This window comes from Perognathus longimembris, chromosome 2, assembly GCF_023159225.1.
Source record: "Perognathus longimembris pacificus isolate PPM17 chromosome 2, ASM2315922v1, whole genome shotgun sequence".
NCBI lineage: Eukaryota > Metazoa > Chordata > Mammalia > Rodentia > Heteromyidae > Perognathus > Perognathus longimembris.
In genome coordinates, this window is record NC_063162.1 from 43,711,789 (window position 1) to 43,732,494 (window position 20,706).

Below are 20,706 nucleotides of genomic sequence, written 5' to 3' on the forward strand. Positions count from 1 at the left end.
CACACACATCTAGAACTGATTACTTACAGATTCTACCAAACATTTAAAGAACCAATGTTAGGTCAAGATTTTCAGAGTTAATGGAAAATAACCTCTTGTGGGAAAACTTATTTGGATAAAATTATTACATATACAGAAAAGCTAATCACACTGAAGACATGATTCTGTACCTTTTTTTTTTTTGTTTTTGGCCAGTCCTGGGCCTTGAACTCAGGGTCTGAACACTGTCCCTGGCTTCTTTTTGCTCAAGGCTAGGACTCTGCCTCTTGAGCCACAGCTCCACTTCTGGCCGTTTTCTATATATGTGGTGCTGAGGAATCAAACCCAGGGCTTCATGTATATGAGGCAAGCACTCTTGCCACTAGGCTATACTCCCAGCCCCCATGATTTTATATGTAAAGGACCTGTGTGGTTCTATACCCAAGCTCCTAGAGCTGACCAATAGCTTTGGCAAAGTAGCAGAATACAAAAATCAACCCACAAAAATCAGTAGCTTTTCTGTACACCAACAATGTAGAAGCAGAAAGGATAATTAGGAAAACAATTGCATTTGCAACAGCCTCAAAAATAAAAATAAAAACTATCTATGAAGCAAAAGATCTCTACAATAAAAACTATAAAAACCTGAAGTAAGAAATTGAAAATGACATCAGGAACTAGAAAGAACTCCCATGTTTATGGATAGGTAGGTAACATGAAAATGGCCTTACTGTCAAAAGTGACCTACAAGTTGAACACAATCCTCATCAAAATCCCAATGACCAACTTCACTGAGATAGAGAAAACAATCAAAAATTCATATGGAACAACAAAAGACAAAAATAGCCAGAACAATTTTAGGCAAAAAAAAAAAAGCAATGCTTGGTAGTATTTACAATCTCAAACCTCAAGTGCTACTAGAAAGCTATAATAACAAAAACTAGCTGGTATTGGCACAAAATTAGGCCCAAAGACCAATGGAACAGACTGGAAGACACAAAAATAAAGCCATATGCTAACAGTTATCTGATATTTGACAAGGGAGCCAAAAATGTAAGGTGGAAAAAAAGGGGAAGGAAGAGGAGAAAATGGGAAAGGAGGGAAACAACTAGGCAACAGTGGTTCAAGGGTAAAATGCTGAGAAGGCTGAGATCTGCGAAGCTAGGTTAGAAGCCAGCCTGGGCAAATAAATTAAAGAGATTTATCTCCAATTACTCAGCAAAAAGCCAAACAAGGAGGCATGGCTCAGGTGGTAGAGTGCGAGCAGTGAGAGAAAAAGCCAAGTAAGGGTTCACCAAAGGCAAAAAACACAGTAGAAACAAAATGATGCAGGTATAGGAAACACTGTAGCACAGTTACTAACCAAACTGAAAATAGAATCACTATGTGAAAGACATTATATTAGGGAGTATCTCTAAATGCTGTAAATAAGCATGGACAACTATTTTCGTTGTTGTATTTTTTGGGTTTTGTATTATTTTTTGAGACAGAGTCTCACGTACTCCAGATTGTCCTCAAACTTGAGATGTTCCTGATTCAGTGCTAGGGATTACAGGCATTTGCCACTACACTCAATAATTAAGATACAGAAACAAAAAATACTCTTTTCTACTATAGCTTACCTTCCGCAAGCAATCTGTGTAACAATACTTCCCATAAGTTCAAAAACTTTCCTTGGGTTTATTTCATGACTGGTAGAGTTATGACCCAACTGGCCATACCCTCCAGCTCCAAAAGTAAACACTCCACCTTCCTAAGAAAAACAAACAAAAAATTACTATTAGAAAGTCGGATAAAATAAAATAAAATGATCTCAGAAAAGTAAATCAATACTAGGACTCTTCTGTTTTTAAAGTTTCACAGATAAAGCTGATTCTTTCAAGAGGGTGGTATGTCTCAAAATTAAGAGAATCAAAGTTGAAGGCTAAATATTTTCATGCATTTTTGAAGTGTTTTTACTATTTTAACATATTTAACTGAAGTTCTCATTAAAGAAATATTTGTTTACAATGCCTTTTACTATCATCATACTGTTGAAATTCCAGCTTTTAACTAAGTCAAGCATGGCGATACAGGTCTGTAATCTCAGCACTCAAAGAGCTAAGGCAAGAGAGCTTGAGTTCAAGTCCAGCCAAAGCTACTAACAGTAACAACAAAAACAGAAAGGAAAACAAAACAAAACAAAAAAAACCCCAAAACCCTCTAAAGACAATGTATAGCCAGAGTGTACAAATATGGTAATTTTTAGTATACAGTTTTTAATAATACAATGATGGTCTTTAAAATTTGAATATAAAAACATATGACTCTGGGTGCAGGTGGGCTCATGAGATTTGAGGACTGCAGTCAGAAACCAGCCCAAATGGGAAAGTCTCTGACTCATAAGTCCAATTAACCATGAAAATGCCAAAATAAGAAAGAAACTATGCAGATGTCAGTGGCACTTGCTGATAATCCTTAGCTACTCATGAGGCTGAGATCTTAAGAGCACAGTGAAAGGCAAAAAAGCCCATGAGACTCAACTCCAACTAACCAGCAAAAAAACAGAAATGGGGCTGTGGCTCAAGTGGTAGAGTGTTACCCCTAAGTACAAAAGCTCATGAACAGTGTCTAGGACCCAAACAAGACATAGACACTGCCTATGTCATTTATAGTGGAAAAGGCAGATTTTCTTTTTAAAACTTATTTTAAAAACAAAGAAATACACCAAAATAAAAAGAAAATATAATAAATTATGACATAATAAATCACAACATATGCTGTAATAAGTAAAGAATAACATTAAGAGTGTTTTACTGGTGCCTCTCTTCCCTTTGGAAAGGTTTTATTAAAAGCAAACTGTGATGACGATCTCCCCCTAAAATTTACATGTATCTTCAATCAATTTTTTAAAAAACACATAGCCCTGATATTATTATCACACTCAGAAAAATAATGCTTCATTAAAACACAGATATTTATTTATGTCTTCCTCTTTTTCTTTCATCAGATCACAAAATATGACAGGTTGGTGATGCTAAAAATAAGTCACAGCCAGTTCTGCTAGGGTGGACCTGTTATTCCAGCACTTGGGAACCTAAGAGAATAAATCACGAGTTGGAGGCCAGTTTGAACTACATGTTGCAAGTCCATCCAAAAACTAACTAAAGCACAAAGGGCAGGGATGTGGCTTAAGTGATAAGAGCATACCTAGCAATTGAAAGTCTCTGAGTTCAAATCCTAGTAATGCCCAAAACAAAGCATAGCATTCAATTTCTGTTCCTATTTTAGGCTTTTTCTTACACAAAAGACATCAGTGCAAGTGGGCATGGTGGTTCACACTTTTAATCCCAGTAGTTGAGAGAATGAGGCAAGACCCTAATTTAGAAAAGACACCTGGCTCCTTTAACTTAATAATCTTTCTCGCGATCATTCTACAATATAAAATATATTTTCTCATTCTGTTTTATAGTTTTCTGTTCTCCATCTTACAAAAGTACTACAATTTATTTAATTAGAATACTATCCATAAAGAAGGCTTTCTTATCTTTTGCTATTAAAATGCTAATAAAAGACAATACATAATTTTCTGTTTGGGGGTTAAATTCTTAAAAGTAGATGTGTTGGAACAAAAAAGTATGCTTAAGTGACTTACATAACCAATTTAAATGAATTTGAAAAAAATTGACCAATGAATGAATGGGTCAGGTGTCATATCCAATAACATACCTTGTATTTATTCTGATTCTAAAATTATATTTCAAAATCTTCTCTAATGTTTTCTTAATGTTATTCATCAGGTATACTTTTTACAAAAGGAAACTGCTTCATAAAATAATCTACATGTAAGAAATATATAAAAATCAAAAAAATCCAAAAATATATTCATACAGAATATAAATTCTACTTTGAAGGAAAATTAACTATTTACTTTTGAGACATTTAAAACCTAGTTTCTTAAAAAAAAATAACATACACATATTTGTTGCATGTGCCACAAGTGCTCACGAGAATAACTCATTTAACAATAAACTCTAAAAATGGGGGGGAACAGAAGTGCAGAATGCAAGATGACTATAGTAGCACACATCTGTAAGCCCAGCACCTAGGAGACTGAGGCAAGATGATTCTGAGTTTGAAAATAGAATAAACTACAGAGCAAAAACCTTATCTAAAAGCAGTAAGTGTAATTAATAAATAATAAAATTTTCAAAGAAAAAATTTTGGAAGTCTGTTCACAAGCTAATTTCTTCTTAATTCTATCTAGTTGGCCAGACAAAAAAGGGTAAAGAAGAAAACAAACATCATTTTGTAAGTTGGCCAATGAAAGATCTGCTATGTCCTTTATGTGTGCTGAGATAAGTTAGTATAACAAATAATTCTTCAGTAAAATTAGTTGAAAGATTTTGTGCTGTGTTGTTTTTGCAAAACTGATAATCATACCCAGGACCTTGCACATGATAGATGGTCGACCACTGACCTACACTCATATTTGAAAATTTTCATTTAACTTGTAGTCAAGATAGAATTGAGCAATACTGCTACTGAATTGGAAAATATACACTAAAGTGAGGGGTGAGAGTTAAAGGCGTTGACTAGACTGCTGAAATTCCATTATAAGGGGACAGGGGATATAGATATGGCCTAGTGGCAAGAGTGCTTGCCTCATATACATGAAGCCCCTGGGTTCAATTCCCTAGCACTACATATACAGAAAACGGCCAGAAGTGGTGCTGTGCCTCAAGTGGCAGAGTGCTAGACTAGAGCAAAGAGAAGCCAGGGACAGTGCTCAGGCCCTGAGTCTAAGCCCGGACAGTGCTCAGGCCCTGAGTCTAAGCCCAGGACTGGCCAAAAAAGAAAAAGAAATTCCATTATAATTGCTAACAATACTTAAGACTACAAATAACAAACTCAATCTCTTATTTGTTATATTTATAAAAGCCATTTTTTAAGAAAAAATGGGGGCTGGGAATATGGCCTAGTGGCAAGAGTGCTTGCCTCCTACACATGAAGCTCTCAGTTCGATTCCCCAGTGCCACATATATGGAAAACGGCCAGAAGGGGCGCTGTGGCTCAGGTGGCAGAGTACTAGCCTTGAGCGGGAAGAAGCCAGGGATGGTGCTCAGGCCCTGAGTCCAAGGCCCAGGACTGGCCAAAAAAAAAAAAAAAAAAAAAAAAGAAAAAGAAAACAAATGGGGATGTGTTTGAGTGTTTTGTTACTGGGGCTTGAACTTAGGGCCTCAGGTTCTTGCTAAGCTTTTTCGCTAAAAGCTGGCACTCTGCCACTTAACTTCTGGCACTTTGCTTATGAACTGAAGATAGTCTCATGCTCTTTCTTGCCTGAGCAGCCTCTGAACCTCCATCATCAGATCTTAGCCTCTTTTTTTTTTTTTTGGCCAGTCCTGGGGCTTGGACTCAGGGCCTGAGCACTGTCCCTGGCTTCTTTTTGCTCAAGGCTAGCACTCTGCCACATGAGCCACAGCGCCACTTCTGGCCATTTTCTGTATATGTGGTGCTGGGGAATCGAACCCAGGGCCTCATGTCTATGAGGCAGGCACTCTTGCCACTAGGCCATATCCCCAGCCCCAGATCTTAGCCTCTTGATCAGCTAAGATCACAGGCCTGATAATCTTTAAAACACCAACAGTACTCTCAAGTTTTAATATAAATACCTTGAAAATACTAAGTAAATATGAAAAAAACTACTGTTAAATAATAAAGACAAACTTTTAGAAGTACAATACCTTGGTTAATGCAGCAGTGTGATCTTCTCCACAACAAATATAAACTATTTTCTGAGATCTTAATGACTTTAGTAAATTAGGAACATACCTATCTGAAAATTCCAATAAAACAGGTTAATATTTTTAAAGTTAAAACTTTTCTAAAATATATTTCTTGTACAGCTCCCAAGTTCAATAGACTATGATGATTAAATATATTTAACTATCAGTCAAAGATTTTGTAGTATAAGCCAACCAAGTTAGGTTCCAAATCTATCTATGCTACTGTAATAAAGTAGGGAGTTAAAGAGTTACATTTTAAACAGCATATATGCAAAACTGCACAAGACTCAGCCATCACAGAATTTCAAAAGTCTAACTGCTTCTAGTTTTCTCCCTATGTATTATTCTTTAAATTCAGTTTGATTAGTTATATTTATGGAATACTACTTAAAAGCCTGAAAATCCAACTTTCCTCTATTTTGGAGAAGGAAATAGATGGTATCATAATGATACTTTTCTTACACAAAACAAACTTCTTTAATTCTATATTACTTTATAATTATCAGTTCTTAATAGATCAACAACTCACTTTGTCCATTTCAGGCATTACATTGTTAAACTTTATGGAATTAGTATTTCTATGTCAAATACTGGCAATCACAATACTAGCAGCTATTAAAAAAAAATCACATCCAAGATCCCAACAGGTTTAAAATAGTTTAATTTCTTAACATTCTAAATGTTTACATTAAACATTCTATTATCAAAGCCAAATGAACGCAACTAAAACTTTACTTAAGCTGGGTGAAGGTGGCTCAAGATTGTAATCCTAGCTATTCAGGAGGCTGAGATCTAAAGACCAGGGTTTGTAACCAGCCCAGGAAAGTCCGTAAGATTCTTATTTCCAAATAGCCAATAAAAAGCCAGAAGCAGAGCTGCGACTCAAGTGGTACATCACTAGCCTTGAGCAAAAAAAGCTCAGGGCCAGCACATAGGCCCTGAGTTCAAGACCCAGGACTGACACAGACCCAGACACACAGACACCCTTCATTTAAACCATATATTTCCCTAAAGTACTCGTTTAATACTTCATGTTATTTTTCCCAAGTAATATTTTCTGGGGGATACATTGCTAAGACTCAAACCCAGATCTTAGGCATTGCCAGGCAAAAATGCTCTACCATGGAGCTATATTCCCAGTTCTTTCCCAAAGTAATTTCAGTCTTTTTTTCACTGATAATGGTCAATGAAGAAACAATGCTGGTTACTAACCTGAAGTAATATTATTCATTGTCTTTTAATGGACATTCAATAAAGAGTCTGACCAGATAAATTTCTGTAGTTTGATAAATTCTAAACAAATTTTTTGCTTCCCACCATACTGTCAAAATTTTATCAAATCATATTTTTAATTAACACTATAGCCCATCTTTATTCCTGGGAATATCTGAGTACCTTTCCATCTAACACACTTAGAACTGTTCATTCATCTCAAATGATTTATTTTTTAAAAAAGTATATTCAAATTAAAATGAGAACCTACCATTTTCATCATTAAGACCTAGTTGACCAAATTTGTTGCGTCCCCATCCAAAGATAGCTCCAGAAAGGGTGAGTACAAAACTATGGGCACCTCCTGCTGCGACTTGCATGAACGGGATTCCAAGCAAAGACTTAAGCAGCTGTGGTGAAGTTTGTTTTTTACAGTCAATGCCTAAACCCAACTGGCCATATTTATTCTGTCCCCAACAGAAAACTTCACTTGCTGTAAAACAAAAGAATCATAAATTATTTTTCTCACACTAAAAAATTTTCATTTGAAGACCATCAATTTGGAACATTCCTCCCTTTGTTAGATGGCCATACATACCTATCTTTTTAGCAATTAGCTTTCTTCATATGGGAATGTACTACTACCTAGAAGAATTGCCTGTATTAAGACATTTGGGAGCTTGACTAATTACACAATAAATGGTTAATTACCTAATAGGAGGTAAGGGTAACCTTATTTACTTTTGTTCTTCAACAATTAATATTCTCCAAGTTCTAGTTTTATTCTGTAGTTTTTCCCAAGAGGCACACATATACACTTAAGGCTTCAGTTATGAACTATATGCTAACCATACTGAAAATTTTATCAGATCTCTCCTAAGCAGCAACAAGCCATGTAACTGAACATAAGAACTTGCAGCCAAGGGCCAGTGGCTCACTCCTATAATCCTAGCTGAGATCTAAGGGTGGAGGTTTGAAGCAGGTCCCAGTAGCAAAGTCTGTGAGTCTTATCTTCAATTAAACAGCAAAAAAGCTAGAAGTGGAGCAGTGGCTCAAATGATACAGTGCCAGCCTAAAGCAAAAAGACTAAAAGATAGAAGCTAAGCCCTGAGTTCAAGCTCCAGTATGTGCTCTAAAATTAAAATTAGGCCTGCTGTCAGTAGCTCACAATCTGTAATCCTAGCTACGCAATAGAGGCTAAAATTTAGACTGTGGATTAAAACCACCAGGGAAAGTCTGTGAGACTTCCACCAAACATCAAAAAGCCGGAAGGAGAGCTGTTGCTCAAGTGACAGAGTGTTGTCCTTAAGCACAAAAACTCACAAACAGCCCCAGTCCTTGAGTTCAAGCCTGAAAATTGACACCAAAAAATAAATATACAAAATATAACAGCTCCAGGGTCTGAGAATGTGGCTTAGTAGTCAAGTGCTTGCCTAGCATGCATGAAGCCTGGGTTCAATTCCTCAGTACCACATACACAGAAAAAGCCCAAAGTGTACTGTAGCACACAGTAGTAGAGTAGTAGAGTGCTAGCCTTGAGCAAAAGAAGCTCAGAGAGAGTGCCCAGGCCCTGAGTTCAAAAAAATAACAACAACTGTGTGTGTATATGTATGCACACATACACATACATATACATACACATATATATAAACACACACATATATTATACACACACAGTTCTAGTGGCTCTTAACAGTAGCAGCAGCAGCTAATGTAACAAATGTTTAGTGAGATGTTTAATGAATAAAGTATTAGGCTGGAATTTAATAAGACATAAATTACAATAACTTTAGGAACTATACAGTCTAAAAGGCAGATAGTCTAATGTAATTTGAGGCAAAAATACATACTACTTTGGTTAACGTAGACTTGAGGTCCTTTAATATAAATAAAAAGGCATAATTAGTTCTGATAGAAATTATTAACATGGGAGGATTGCTAGTTGATATAGATCTTCAGAGAGAAGTGTAATTCACCAAGAATTAGAATAACAACAAGAAGTGAGTTGGGACATTGAGTGTTAGTACTATCAAGGGCACAGAGTCAAGAAAGTCTTTTGTTTTTTAGTGTTAGCAAATAGTCTAATGTCGGTGTTGTAAGATATATTCATGTTTTCGTTAAGACAAATGAAAACAGATATCTATTACAAAAGGCCTTGAATGTTATACTTAAGGAGTTTGAATTTGTTTAGTTAGGAACATGGAATACTATGTAGTCTTTTTTTTTAAATCATTTTTCTGATTGTTTTCTGAAACAGATATTTACTATATATTTCAGTTTGGCCTTGATTTTTAATTCTTCTTCTGTCAGCCTGTGATTAGAGGCACATGCCACTATGCCCAGCAAACACAAGGCACAAAGTTCAAACGCCAGTACATAAGGAATGTCACTCAACAGGTGGAGCTGGTCAAACAGGAAGCCTTAAGTTTGACTCCCAGTAATGCAAGGAGGGAAGAAAGCCACACAAACTCCAGTAATACTACTACTATTAATAATAATAATCATCAGTTATTCAGGGTAGCACTTACTAATTTATTTTACGTTTTTACTTTTTGCTCATATTTGAACTCATAGCCTGGGTGCTGTTCATAGCTTTATTTGTTCAAGGCTGGCATTTTACATTTGAGCCACAGCTCTACTTCTGAGATTTTGCTGGTTAATTGGAGATAAGCACCTCATGGACATCCCTGCCCAGGCTGACTTTGAACTGCAATCTTTAGATATCAGCCTCCTGAGTAGCTGGGAATATAGAAGTGAGCCACCAGGGGTGGCTAGCATCAGAACTCATTATTTGAAATTGTAACATCACAAACAACACCCCCCCCCCCCACACACATAGGTATGAAAGATTCTTTACTAATCCATGCTCCAACCCTCAGGTGATATATGAATAAGTTAAGCAAATGAATGAGAACTACAAACAAAGCTAATAGGATGCTTTGCCTTTTCTGATCTTATTCTCTGGTTGTCCTATCATGTTTATCTGGGAAATTACATGAGCTTGGTGGAACAACCTTTCTTTCCCAGCTGTAATTGTTATATATAACTAGTTAAGTGATGTCACTAATAACAAAAAAATCAAATACTTAGAGAAAAATCTACTGAACAGGTATAAAGTTGTTCCACATGTAAGAAAATACTGAAAAAAATTAAAAGGAGAAAATAAATGGTACAATATCAGTTTCAAGAATTGCAAGACAACATTCTAAAGATTTACAGATAAAATCCCAACCAAAATTTCATTAGTTGGTAGATAATTCCAAAATGTATGTAGAAATAAGGTGTATCAAGAAAACATTTAAAGAAGAAAAAGTTTGGGGCTTCGATGCTCAAAATACCAAATAAAACCAAATTTAACGAAAAGAAGAAAAGAAAAACAATGCTTACCTTTAGAAAGCGCAAGGGAATGATAGTAACCACAAGCAACCTGCACAATCTGGATATCTGACAAACTCTTAATATTTCTAAAAAACAAGAAGAGAACAGGAATCAGTCCACTTAAGGCAATCTTGAATGCTACTTATGTATAGTATTTATTAGTCACCTACTATATGCAAAATTGTCTACCCATCTAGCAGATCATGGGATTTTTGTTTACTTTTTAGGCTTTTCTTTTTTTTTTTTAAATGTGTGTGCCAGTACTGGGGCCTGAACTCAATGCCGAGGCACTGTCCCTTAGCTTTTTTGCTCAAGGCTGGCACTCTACCACTTGAGCCACAGCTCCATTTTCATACTACTTTTTAAAATCAACATCAACTTAATAAAAATTTGTTAAAATCAATACCACCTACATATAAAAAGGTGTGAAGAAAAAAAAACACCTTGAAAGACAGTATTTAAGCAACTATGCTTATATGTCAAATATTCCTGAATGCTCTTAATAATTCATGTTTTCTTTTATTATCAATTTTTTTAAAAAAATTAAGCGTGAAATTTGGCAATATATTTACAAAACAAATGTATATAATCTAATTTTTCTAAAATTGGTGTTTTTCCTTAGAATATTCTCCTCTATATTGACTCCTTAAGAATCAAGAGGGATTCCTATCATGAAACTATGAAAGCTACTCTTTTATTCACATCTAAATTAGTGGCATTCATTTTAATTTAGTTCACATAAATGGTGATCAATGGTACTGTCTTATCTCCATTCCATGTTTTGTCCTTATGCTTTGATAATCCCCCCTTTTCTTTCTGTTCAAATGTAACCTGATTCTAAAAACTAACAAACACTACAAAAATCTATTAATTTTGTTCATAAATAATCCCAGCATCTTCTTATGTACCTCCCCTTCACCTTGACAGCCTTCTACTGTTGTTCCTCAATGAATGTTTTCAAGGAAAAAAATAGGGAGGGGGAATATGTTTCTTATTTCCCTTTACCTGATACTGCCACCTGACCTGATTCTGCCAAATGAGAGTCCGGAGCAAGTTCTGAACAGAGTGTCGATACCCATGATTTTCGGGAGGCAGCTTCAGCAAATCAAATTGTGAGCAGGAAAAAGGAGAGTTACTCTAATTCCATATTGTTGTATTAAAAATATTTTTTTATTTAGTGGATTTATGTTCATTTATTTCTTAACTACAGAACCTGAGAACTGTACTGCTACAAATTAGAAGAATCCAATAAATTAGTAGGATCCAATGTACCTTCAAATTTTTCAAATGTAACAGAATGCCATTTTTCTGCAATAGTAAAATTAAGCATTGGCCATGCAAAGTTAGAATAAAAAATACATGGACATGTACAATTGTGCTGAAGTTACTATTTACTATTACTGCTTATGAGTATGAGACCCATCACACATTGATTTGTTCTTATATTATTTTGGAAAAATTATTCCAGTTATCAATTTCAACTTGCAAGACCAAATAAAACATTTCAAAACACTATACTCTCATAAAACCCTGTATTTTTCTCCTTCATAGTATGTATCACTACTGATTATCAGTGTATATATTCACTTAATATTTGTCACCTCTGCTCAACAATAAGCTCAGGCCATCAGTGTCTACATTCACAAGTATCCTAATGTCTACTATAGTGCTGAACAAACACTATACATGCCATGCAATGTTAAAGGTAACTGCATTTGTAGTCTTGAAGGCCTAATTGGTGTTAGTCATAAAGTTTGCTAAAAACACCTTGTGAATTTGCTTAGAAATTTAAATTCAGTGATTCTCCTTTCTGAAATACTATAGTGAGGTTTGGAATATAAGACATATTAATTTCTTTAGCCTTATCTACCATGCAGATAAGAAAATGTATTCTGTGGTACTATATTGAAGAAAAATTACCTCTCTTCATGTTAGATGTATTAATATATTAACAACAGTGAAGGGAGGTTTTTTGTTTTCTTGGCTTTCAGACTTACACCTATTAAATTGTTTTCCCATGTCTCATTTTCACTACAAGTATTAACTAGAAAAGGTTTAATTAGCTAGGAGCAAGTGATCATACCTGTAATCCCAGCTTTGTGGGAGGCTGAGATCAGGAGGCTCATGGTTTGAGGCCAGCCTGGGCAAAAAGGTTCTTGAGACCCCCCCTTCTCAACTAATAGCTGGGTATGGTGGTATGAATAATACATGAGAATCCATATCAACTAAAGAAGCTGGATGTGGTGATAACTTAACTATACCCTACTATTACCTACTGAGAAGCAATAAAATATGATTGCATTCCAGGGTGTGAACCCAAGCAAGAACCCAGGCCCAATAACCAGTGCAACAAAAACAAACAAACAAAAAAAGAACTGGAGGCATGTCTCAGCAGTAGAGGCACCTGACTAACAAGCACAAGGTCCTGACTTAAAAATAAAAAAACCAATACCACCAAATAAATAAGTAAATAATACTTAATTAAAATAGAATTTTATAAATAATTAAAGTAATTTTATAACATTCATCAAAAGTATACTAATTATAGTTTTCACATAAAGACTAAAACTCAAATGATTAAAAACAATTAGGGGATGGGGGAACTGGAGAAAATAAGGGAGAAGAGAATACTGCTCAAAAAAAAATGTACTCATTCATTACCTTATATAACTGTAACCCCTCTGTACATCACCTTTACAATTAAAAAAAAAAAAGATGCCTGGCACACAGTAAAAAGACATTAAAATGTCAAAAGATGACAATATTAAAAGATGTAATAAAGAACCTTAAAAATACAAAATATGGCAGTTACAGGACAACTGGGCTACATATCTCCAAAACATATCTCTAGAACATATTTCCAAAAAATTCAAAATGTGGAGAGCAGACAATTATTTGTGTTTTCATCCATTTTCTTTCTTGTCTGCTTTTACTTCTTATGTTAAGTTGATACCACTTCGAAATAACTTGGAATCATTTCAAAGAAGTCTCCTATAATCAAAAGATTTTTGGGGGGCTGGGGATATAGCCTAGTGGCAAGAGTGCCTGCCTCGGATACATGAGGCCCTAGGTTCAATTCCCCAGCACCACAAATACAGAAAACGGCCAGAAGCGGCACTGTGGCGGGAAGAAGCCAGGGACAGTGCTCAGGCCCTGAGTCCAAGGCCCAGGACTGGCCAAAAAAAAAAAAAAGATTTTTTTGGCCAGTCCTGGGGTTTGCTCAGGGCCTGGGTTCTTTTTGCTCAGCTTCTTTTTGCTCAGGCTACCACTCTACCACTTGAGCCACAGCACCACTTCCAGCTTTTTCTGTTTATGTGGTGCTGAGAAATTGAACCCAGGGTGGCTTCATGCATGCTAGGCAAGCACTCTACCACTAAGCCACATTCCCAGCCCCTTAATTTTCTGTAAACTTCACAGTAGCTACAAAACTCTACATTACACAAACCAAAAATTTAGTTAAGAATCAAAATGCACTGAGTAAGTCTCTTTAATACAAAGAAAAACAAAAGAGAAATACTGGAAATAGAATGTACTAGAAAATTAGCTATAAAATGGCTATAGTAAGAACTTACCTATTGATAATTACTTTAAATGACAATGGACTAAACTGCCTGGGCATAGAGAAACTGAAATATTTAAATATAAGACCCAGCTATAAACTCCTTATTTCACCTCTAAAATTAAAAGTGAAGGATGGCATAAAATAAGCAACACAGAAAAATGAAAAAAAAAGGCAGTAGCCATATTTATATCAGCTAACACAAGCTTTAAATCAAAGCAAGGAAGGTCAATTCAGCAAACAAATAAAAATCCTAAATACAAATGGCACACAATATATAAAACAACTGTTTATAGACTTAAAGGGAGAAGCTCCAATAGAATAATAGTTAATAACCCACTTTAAGTAACGAACAGGACATTCAGACAGAAACTCAACAGAAATTGAGAGTTAAATCAGGCACTATAAACCAGACAGACATTCCATCCAATGCTGCAGAACACACATTCTTCTCATCAACACAGGTAACATTCTCCAGAATATGAAATTTTATCAAATATCTTTTCTAACCACAATGCAATGAAGCTAGAAATGAGTAACAATAAAAATTTGGGAACTATACAGACACACAGAAATTAAACAGCTTGGTCTTAACCAATAAACAGATAAAGAAAAAAATTTTAATTTAAAAATTTCCTAAAACAAATGGAAATAGAAATACCAAAGCCTATGGGATACAGCAAAAAGCATTACTAAAGGGAAAATTTGCTGGCTTAGGGAATTGCAATTCTGAGGCCAGTCCATTAAATAAAAAGGTTAGAGAGACTGAATGTCAATCAATGGTTGGGCATGGTGGTGGACAACTTGTTATTCCTGCTATAGATGAAGCAAAATGCCTGAGGCACAGTGACTTGGGCTGATCATCCCCAGCAATTTGGGAGGCACAAACAGGAAGAGTAGTCCTGATTGGCTCAGGAATAACGTGAAATACTCTGAAAATAACCAAACCAGAAAAGGAATGGTTTTTTAGCAATCAATGCCTACATATTTTTCATTAAAAAAAAAAAAAATAGGTCTCAAATTGGGTACCAGTAGCTCACACCTATAATCCTAGGCTACTCAGTAATCTGAGAATTGCTCAAAGCCAACCCAGCAGGAAAATCTGTGAGACTTTTATTTCCAACAAATTACCAAAAAGCTGGAAATGGAGCTCTGGCTCAACCAATACAGCTATAAGCCATGAACAAAAAATACTAAGAGACAAGCACCCAGGCCTGAACAAGGACTGTTGTATGTGTGCGCACACACACAGAGCTCAACCTATTTTCAGCATCTCAAAAAAACAAGAAAAATTAAGACAAATCCAACAAATTAACTGATGACAAATAAGAAGGTAAGAACAGAAATAAGTGAAATATTGAAGAAAAAACATATGCAAAAGACCAGTAAGATGAATGTTTCTTCAAAAAGATAAGCAAACTGATAAACCTTTAGCCAAACAAAAAGTTACCAAAAAAAATCAAAAACTTCAAAAGAGATGCTACAATTAACACCATAGAAATACAAAGGATTGCTATAGATTATTACAAAGAAGTCTATACCAACAAATCTAATAACCTAGAAAAAAAATGTACAAACTTCTGGCCAAGACTGAACCATTTAAAAAAAAAATAGAAAACATGAGCAGGGATAAGGGAGGAGGTAACAAGTTGAACAAGAAATGTACTCACTGCCTTACATATGAAACTGTAACCCCTCTGTACATCACTTTGACAATAAAGGGAAAAAAAAGAAAAGCTGAGCAATTACTAGAGGTCTCAGTAATAAAAAGTCACCCACCAAAGATGCACACTTAAAGAAATGATGCCAATCCTTAAAAACTGTATCTGGAACACAACATGATGTTGTACCACTTTCCTTCAATACAGTACTACTGGAAGGAGATACTACCCAGAGCAATCAGAAAACAAAAGAACATTGAAATTACAAAGAAGTAAAACTGTAACTGTTTGCAAGTTACATAACTGTTTAGAGAAATCTCTAAAGACTTCACCAAGAAAACCTGTTAGAGCTAATGAATATTTATCATACTGAGAGAATTTAAACAAAAAACAAAAAACACCCAACATAGCATGTGGGTCACCAATGGCTCTGGCTTCTAATCCTAGCTACTTGGGAGACTGAGATCTGAGGATCTCTGTTCTAAGTCAACTTCGGTAGCAATGTCTTTTTCAGACTCTAATATACAACTCGCCAGTGAAAATCTGGAAGAGAGGTGTGGCTCAAGTGGTAGCAATCTGAAATCATAGACCACTATAAGAAAACAGGGAAAATACTTCAGGACATGGGAAGAGGCAAGAATTTTTTGGACAAGACCTCAAAAGAGCAGGAAACAAAAGCAAACATAACAAATGAAGCTACATCAAACTAAACAGCTTCTGCACATCATAGGAAATACTAATCAAGAGTGAAATAACTACAAAATGAAAGAAAATACCTGTAAGTTATGCATCTAATAAATTTAAATATCCGCCATATATAAAAACAACTTATAGCCAAAAACTTAATAGAAAAAAAGCACAAAAGGCATGAAAAATAGCCTAAAAGCAAAAAAGGGTTTGGGAGCATAGTTCCAGTGAAAGAGTGCTTGCCTTGTAAACACAAGGCCCTGAGTTTAAATCCTAGGACTGGGGAAAAAAAAAAAAAATATATATATATATATATATATATATATATCACTTTTTCAAGTTACAAAGATAATGTAAATGCTTGGTTGCTTCTACTTTTAAAACAAGCTAAATGTACTTAACAGAAAAGTAAATAAATTCTGTATATATATGTATATATACATATATATGTGTGTGTATATATATATACACACGTACATATACAACCATGAAGATTCTTCTGTGAAAACAAAATCGGAACCCAGATATCTACATAAATCTAAGGTGACTCTATAAAGTTTAAAGTGTGTCAAATACTTTAAAATGACTATGAAACAACAAAAACAATTCATAGAGAAATTAGTCCTTTTGGCTTTCCTCTCAATGGTAAGGATCACACCCAAAGTCACAGACTATCACATAAAATACTCAACCACTGACCCATATCCCTATCACTCAATATCATTTCTCAAATTAATTTTTATTGACTTTTTTGCCAGTCCCGGGGCTTGAACTCAAGGCCTAGGCACTGTCCCTGAGCTTCTTTTGCTCAAGGCTAGCTCTACCACTTGAGCCACAGCACCACTTCCAGCTTTTTCTGTTTATATGGTACTGAGCAATCAAACCCAGGGAGGGCCTCACATATGCTAGGCAAGCACAGTACCACTAAGCCACATTTCTCAGCCCTTAATTTTTTTTTGGGGGGGGGGCAGTCCTGGGCCTTGAACTCAGGGCCTGAGCACTGTCCCTGGCTTCTTTTTGCTCAAGGCAAGCACTCTGCCACTTGAGCCACAGTGCCACTTCTGGCCGTTTTCTGTATATGTGGTACTGGGGAATAGAGCCCAGGGCCTCATGTATACAAGGCAAGCACTCTTGCCACTAGGCCATATCCCCAGCCCCTAAGCCCTTAATTTTTTAAATGGTATGAAATTTGTAGTGAAGCAGTTAACAAACTTGGGAATAAGGTTTATATATTCCCACCCTTCAGAATTATTAAAGATTATTGTTGATTGTGTTTAGTACTATTGAATTCATCTATTTTTCCAACTTACTGTAAAATGTCAATCTTGGCTAAAAGCCAGCACTGCTAGTTGTTTTTAAAGACAGAATTCAAAGCCAGGCGACTGTGGCTCATGTCTGTAATCCTAGCTATCAGGAGGCTGAGATCTGAGGATCACAGTTCAAAGCCAGCTAGGGCAGAAAAGTCTCCATGAGACTCATGTCCAATAAACCTCTGAAAAACAGGAAGTGGCTTTGTGGCTTAAATGGTAGAATGCTAGCTAGCCTTGAACACAAAGAGGCTCAGGGACTGTGCCCAAGCTCTGAGTTCAAGCTCCACAACTGCCCCCCCCCCCAAAAAAAGAACAAAATTCTAATAACTGATAATAAAATCCAGTAAAATGTTAATCCTAGCTATTCAGAAGGCTGAGATCTGAGGATTACGGTTAAAATCCAGCCATGAAGAAAAATCCCTGAGACTCTTACTTCTAATTAACCAGCAAAAAGCCAGAAGTAAAGGTGTGGCGCAAGTGACAGAGTATCAGTCTTGAGTGGAAAAAGACAAGCATAAACTTGAGGCCCTGAATTCAAGCTCCAGTACCAGCATATAGATAGATAGATAGATAGATAGATAGATAGATAGATAGATAGATAGATAGATAGATAGACAGACACAGACAGACAGATAGATACACACATACACACACACACCTACACCTAATTAATAATTTCTTATTTCCCAGCTAAGCTGGAAAACACTGAGCCTGGGAAACAGCCTTTGCCTGACACTAGGTTCAATCCCCAATACCAGCAATAGGGGAGGAAAAAAACCTTAAAGGGAAATTTTTTTCAAGTTCGCAAAATTTAGTCTAATAACTGGTGTCATTTCCACACAGAACACTGGGGATTTATTAGTTCAGCGTCTAGCATTCATGAGGCCTTGGGCTCAATCCCCAACACTGCCAAAAAGAAAAGAAATACACTCATTTTTAGGCTTCCAGTAGTTGCTAGAATAACAAGCACTTGCCACTACATCCAGCTTTCCTCCATTGAGATGGAAGTCTCATGGACTTTTCTGTCCAAGCTGGCTATGAATCTCAATCTTACCATTCTCAGCCTCCAAAGGAACTAGGATTATTATAGGCATGAAACACTTGTGCCCAAAATCTACCTAGAAATGCAAGTCTATGAGATCATTGAGCTACTGGATAATTCCAGTCTTTTCTCAGTCTTTTACTCTGTTTTTCTTTTCCAAACAAAAGAAAGTAAGAAAAAAATTAGCCAGGTGCAGGTGGCTCAATCCTGGAATCCTACAAAAGAGGCTGAGATCTGAGGATTACAGTTCAAAGCCAGCCCAGGCAGGAAAGTTTGTGATATTCTTATCTCCAATTAACTACCAAAAAGGCCAGAAGTCTAGGTGGCATAAGTGGAAGAAGACTAGTTTTTAGCAAAAAAAAAAAAAAAAAACCCAGGGACAGCACCCAGGCCCTGATTACAAACCCCAGGCCTGGAAGACAAAAATAATAACTAGAGGGCTGGGAATATGGCCTAGTGGCAAGAGTGCTTGCCTCGTATACATGAAGCCCTGGGTTCGATTCCTCAGCACCATATATATAGAAAAAGTCAGATGTTGTGCTGTGGCTCAAGTGGCAGAGTGCTAGCCTTGAGCAAAAAGAAGCCAGGGACAGTGCTCAGGCCCTAAGCTCCAGGCCCAGAACTGACAAAAAATAATAATAGAGCAAGCTAGCAAAATTTTCAGATACAACTTATTATTAGTTTCATATTATTTAATTCTGATGTGCTGCTTAGCTTGTTGGGGGTTTTGTTTTTAATAGGATTGGAGTTTCAACCCAGCCTCAGACTTACTAGGCATAAACTGCCCCACTTGAATCACACATCCCCAGGCCTTTTTTGTTCTACATATGTTCAGATAGTTGTTTGCAGATAGGTTCTGTTTACAGATAGGGTGCTGAGTTATGGACCAGTTATGGCCTGAGGCCATAATCCTCCCTACAAACACCTCCTTCACAGGCAAGACTTACAGATATGCATCACTACTACAGTATAGCTTATTTGTTGAGATGGGGTCTGGCTAACTTTATTTTTTGCTCAGATTAGCCTTAAACCTTGACTTTTCCTGAATTTGACCTAAGTAGTTATGATTACAGGAATGAGCTGCCATGCCCAGCGAAAAATGGACTTTGTTATCAAGATAGTAATTTGCAGCTGAGCACTGGGGTCTCACACCTGTAATCCTAGTTACTCAGGAGGCTGAGATCTGAGGATTGTGGCTCAAAGCCAGCCCAGGCAGGGAAATCTGAGACTCTTACCTCCAATAAACGCCCACCCAAAACTGAAAGTAGCACTGTGACTCAAAGTGGTAGAGCACTAGCCTTGAGCAAAAGAAGTTCAGGGACAGCACCAGGCCTGAATTCAAGTCCCACTAGTGGCCAAAAAAAAAGTAATTTGCTCAGCTGGAAACATGGCTCAATTAGTAGAGTACCTACCTAGCAAGCATGAGGTCTTGAGTTCAAATTACAGCATAAAAGGAGGAAAGAACAAAAGGACAGCAAAGCCTAATTGAACTTTATGAAAATTATTAATTACAATTTACAAAGCTGCCTATTATCTACCTATAAATCACCTAGAAAAGGCCTCTATAAAGGGAGGGGTTGGAGTCATGGCTCAGTTGGTAGTGTCAGCCAATGAGCAAAAGCGGCCATATGTACTAAGTTTGAGTCCTAGTCTCAGATCAAGGGGAAAAAAAGGAAAGAAGAAAAGGTCTTGCCATTAAAATATTATTTGGTACCGAAAACCACACTGAACATTACATTAGGCATCTCTCCTTACAAGCCAGAGCTATAGAATTTTGAAAAACTGAGAAGTTCTAATAGTATAAAATGCCTTAATATATATCCTAAAGTTAAAAGGGATGGAGGAGTGGCTCAATTGGTAAAATATCGGCCTTGCAAGTATAAGGCCCTGAGTTCAAACCCCAGTTCTGCTTAAAAAACAAAATAAACCAAAGTTAATACAGAAATTCAGAGAGACATTTAAACCTAAGGACTCATGTTGACAACAGCTCAGTGGTGCTTTACCATTTGGAGGCATAAGGCCTTGTGAATTGGATCCCTATACAGAGTTGAGGGAAAACAGCAAAAACCAAAGGAATGAAGTTCTCTTTAAAATTTCCATATAGGTTTATCAA

The 20,706-nt window shown here is 36.3% G+C and overlaps 1 protein-coding gene across 6 annotated transcripts in view; it reads right to left on the reverse strand.

Annotated features, from left to right (window-relative positions):
• Herc4 (HECT and RLD domain containing E3 ubiquitin protein ligase 4) overlaps nt 1-20,706 on the reverse strand; it is a 90,829-nt gene that overhangs the window by 44,247 nt on the left and 25,876 nt on the right. For 4 of the 6 annotated variants that reach the window (XM_048338871.1, XM_048338873.1, XM_048338872.1 and 1 more), the window contains 4 exons: nt 10,344-10,420; nt 7,228-7,449; nt 5,703-5,794; nt 1,602-1,732 (listed from right to left, as the gene is read on the reverse strand). In XM_048338871.1, coding sequence (XP_048194828.1) covers nt 1,602-1,732; nt 5,703-5,794; nt 7,228-7,449; nt 10,344-10,420 — 522 coding nt within the window. Of the gene's footprint in view, nt 1-1,601; nt 1,733-5,702; nt 5,795-7,227; nt 7,450-10,343; nt 10,421-11,357; nt 12,358-20,706 lie in introns of those variants that run through there. The other 2 variants (XM_048338875.1, XM_048338876.1) reach the window with 2 other exon arrangements.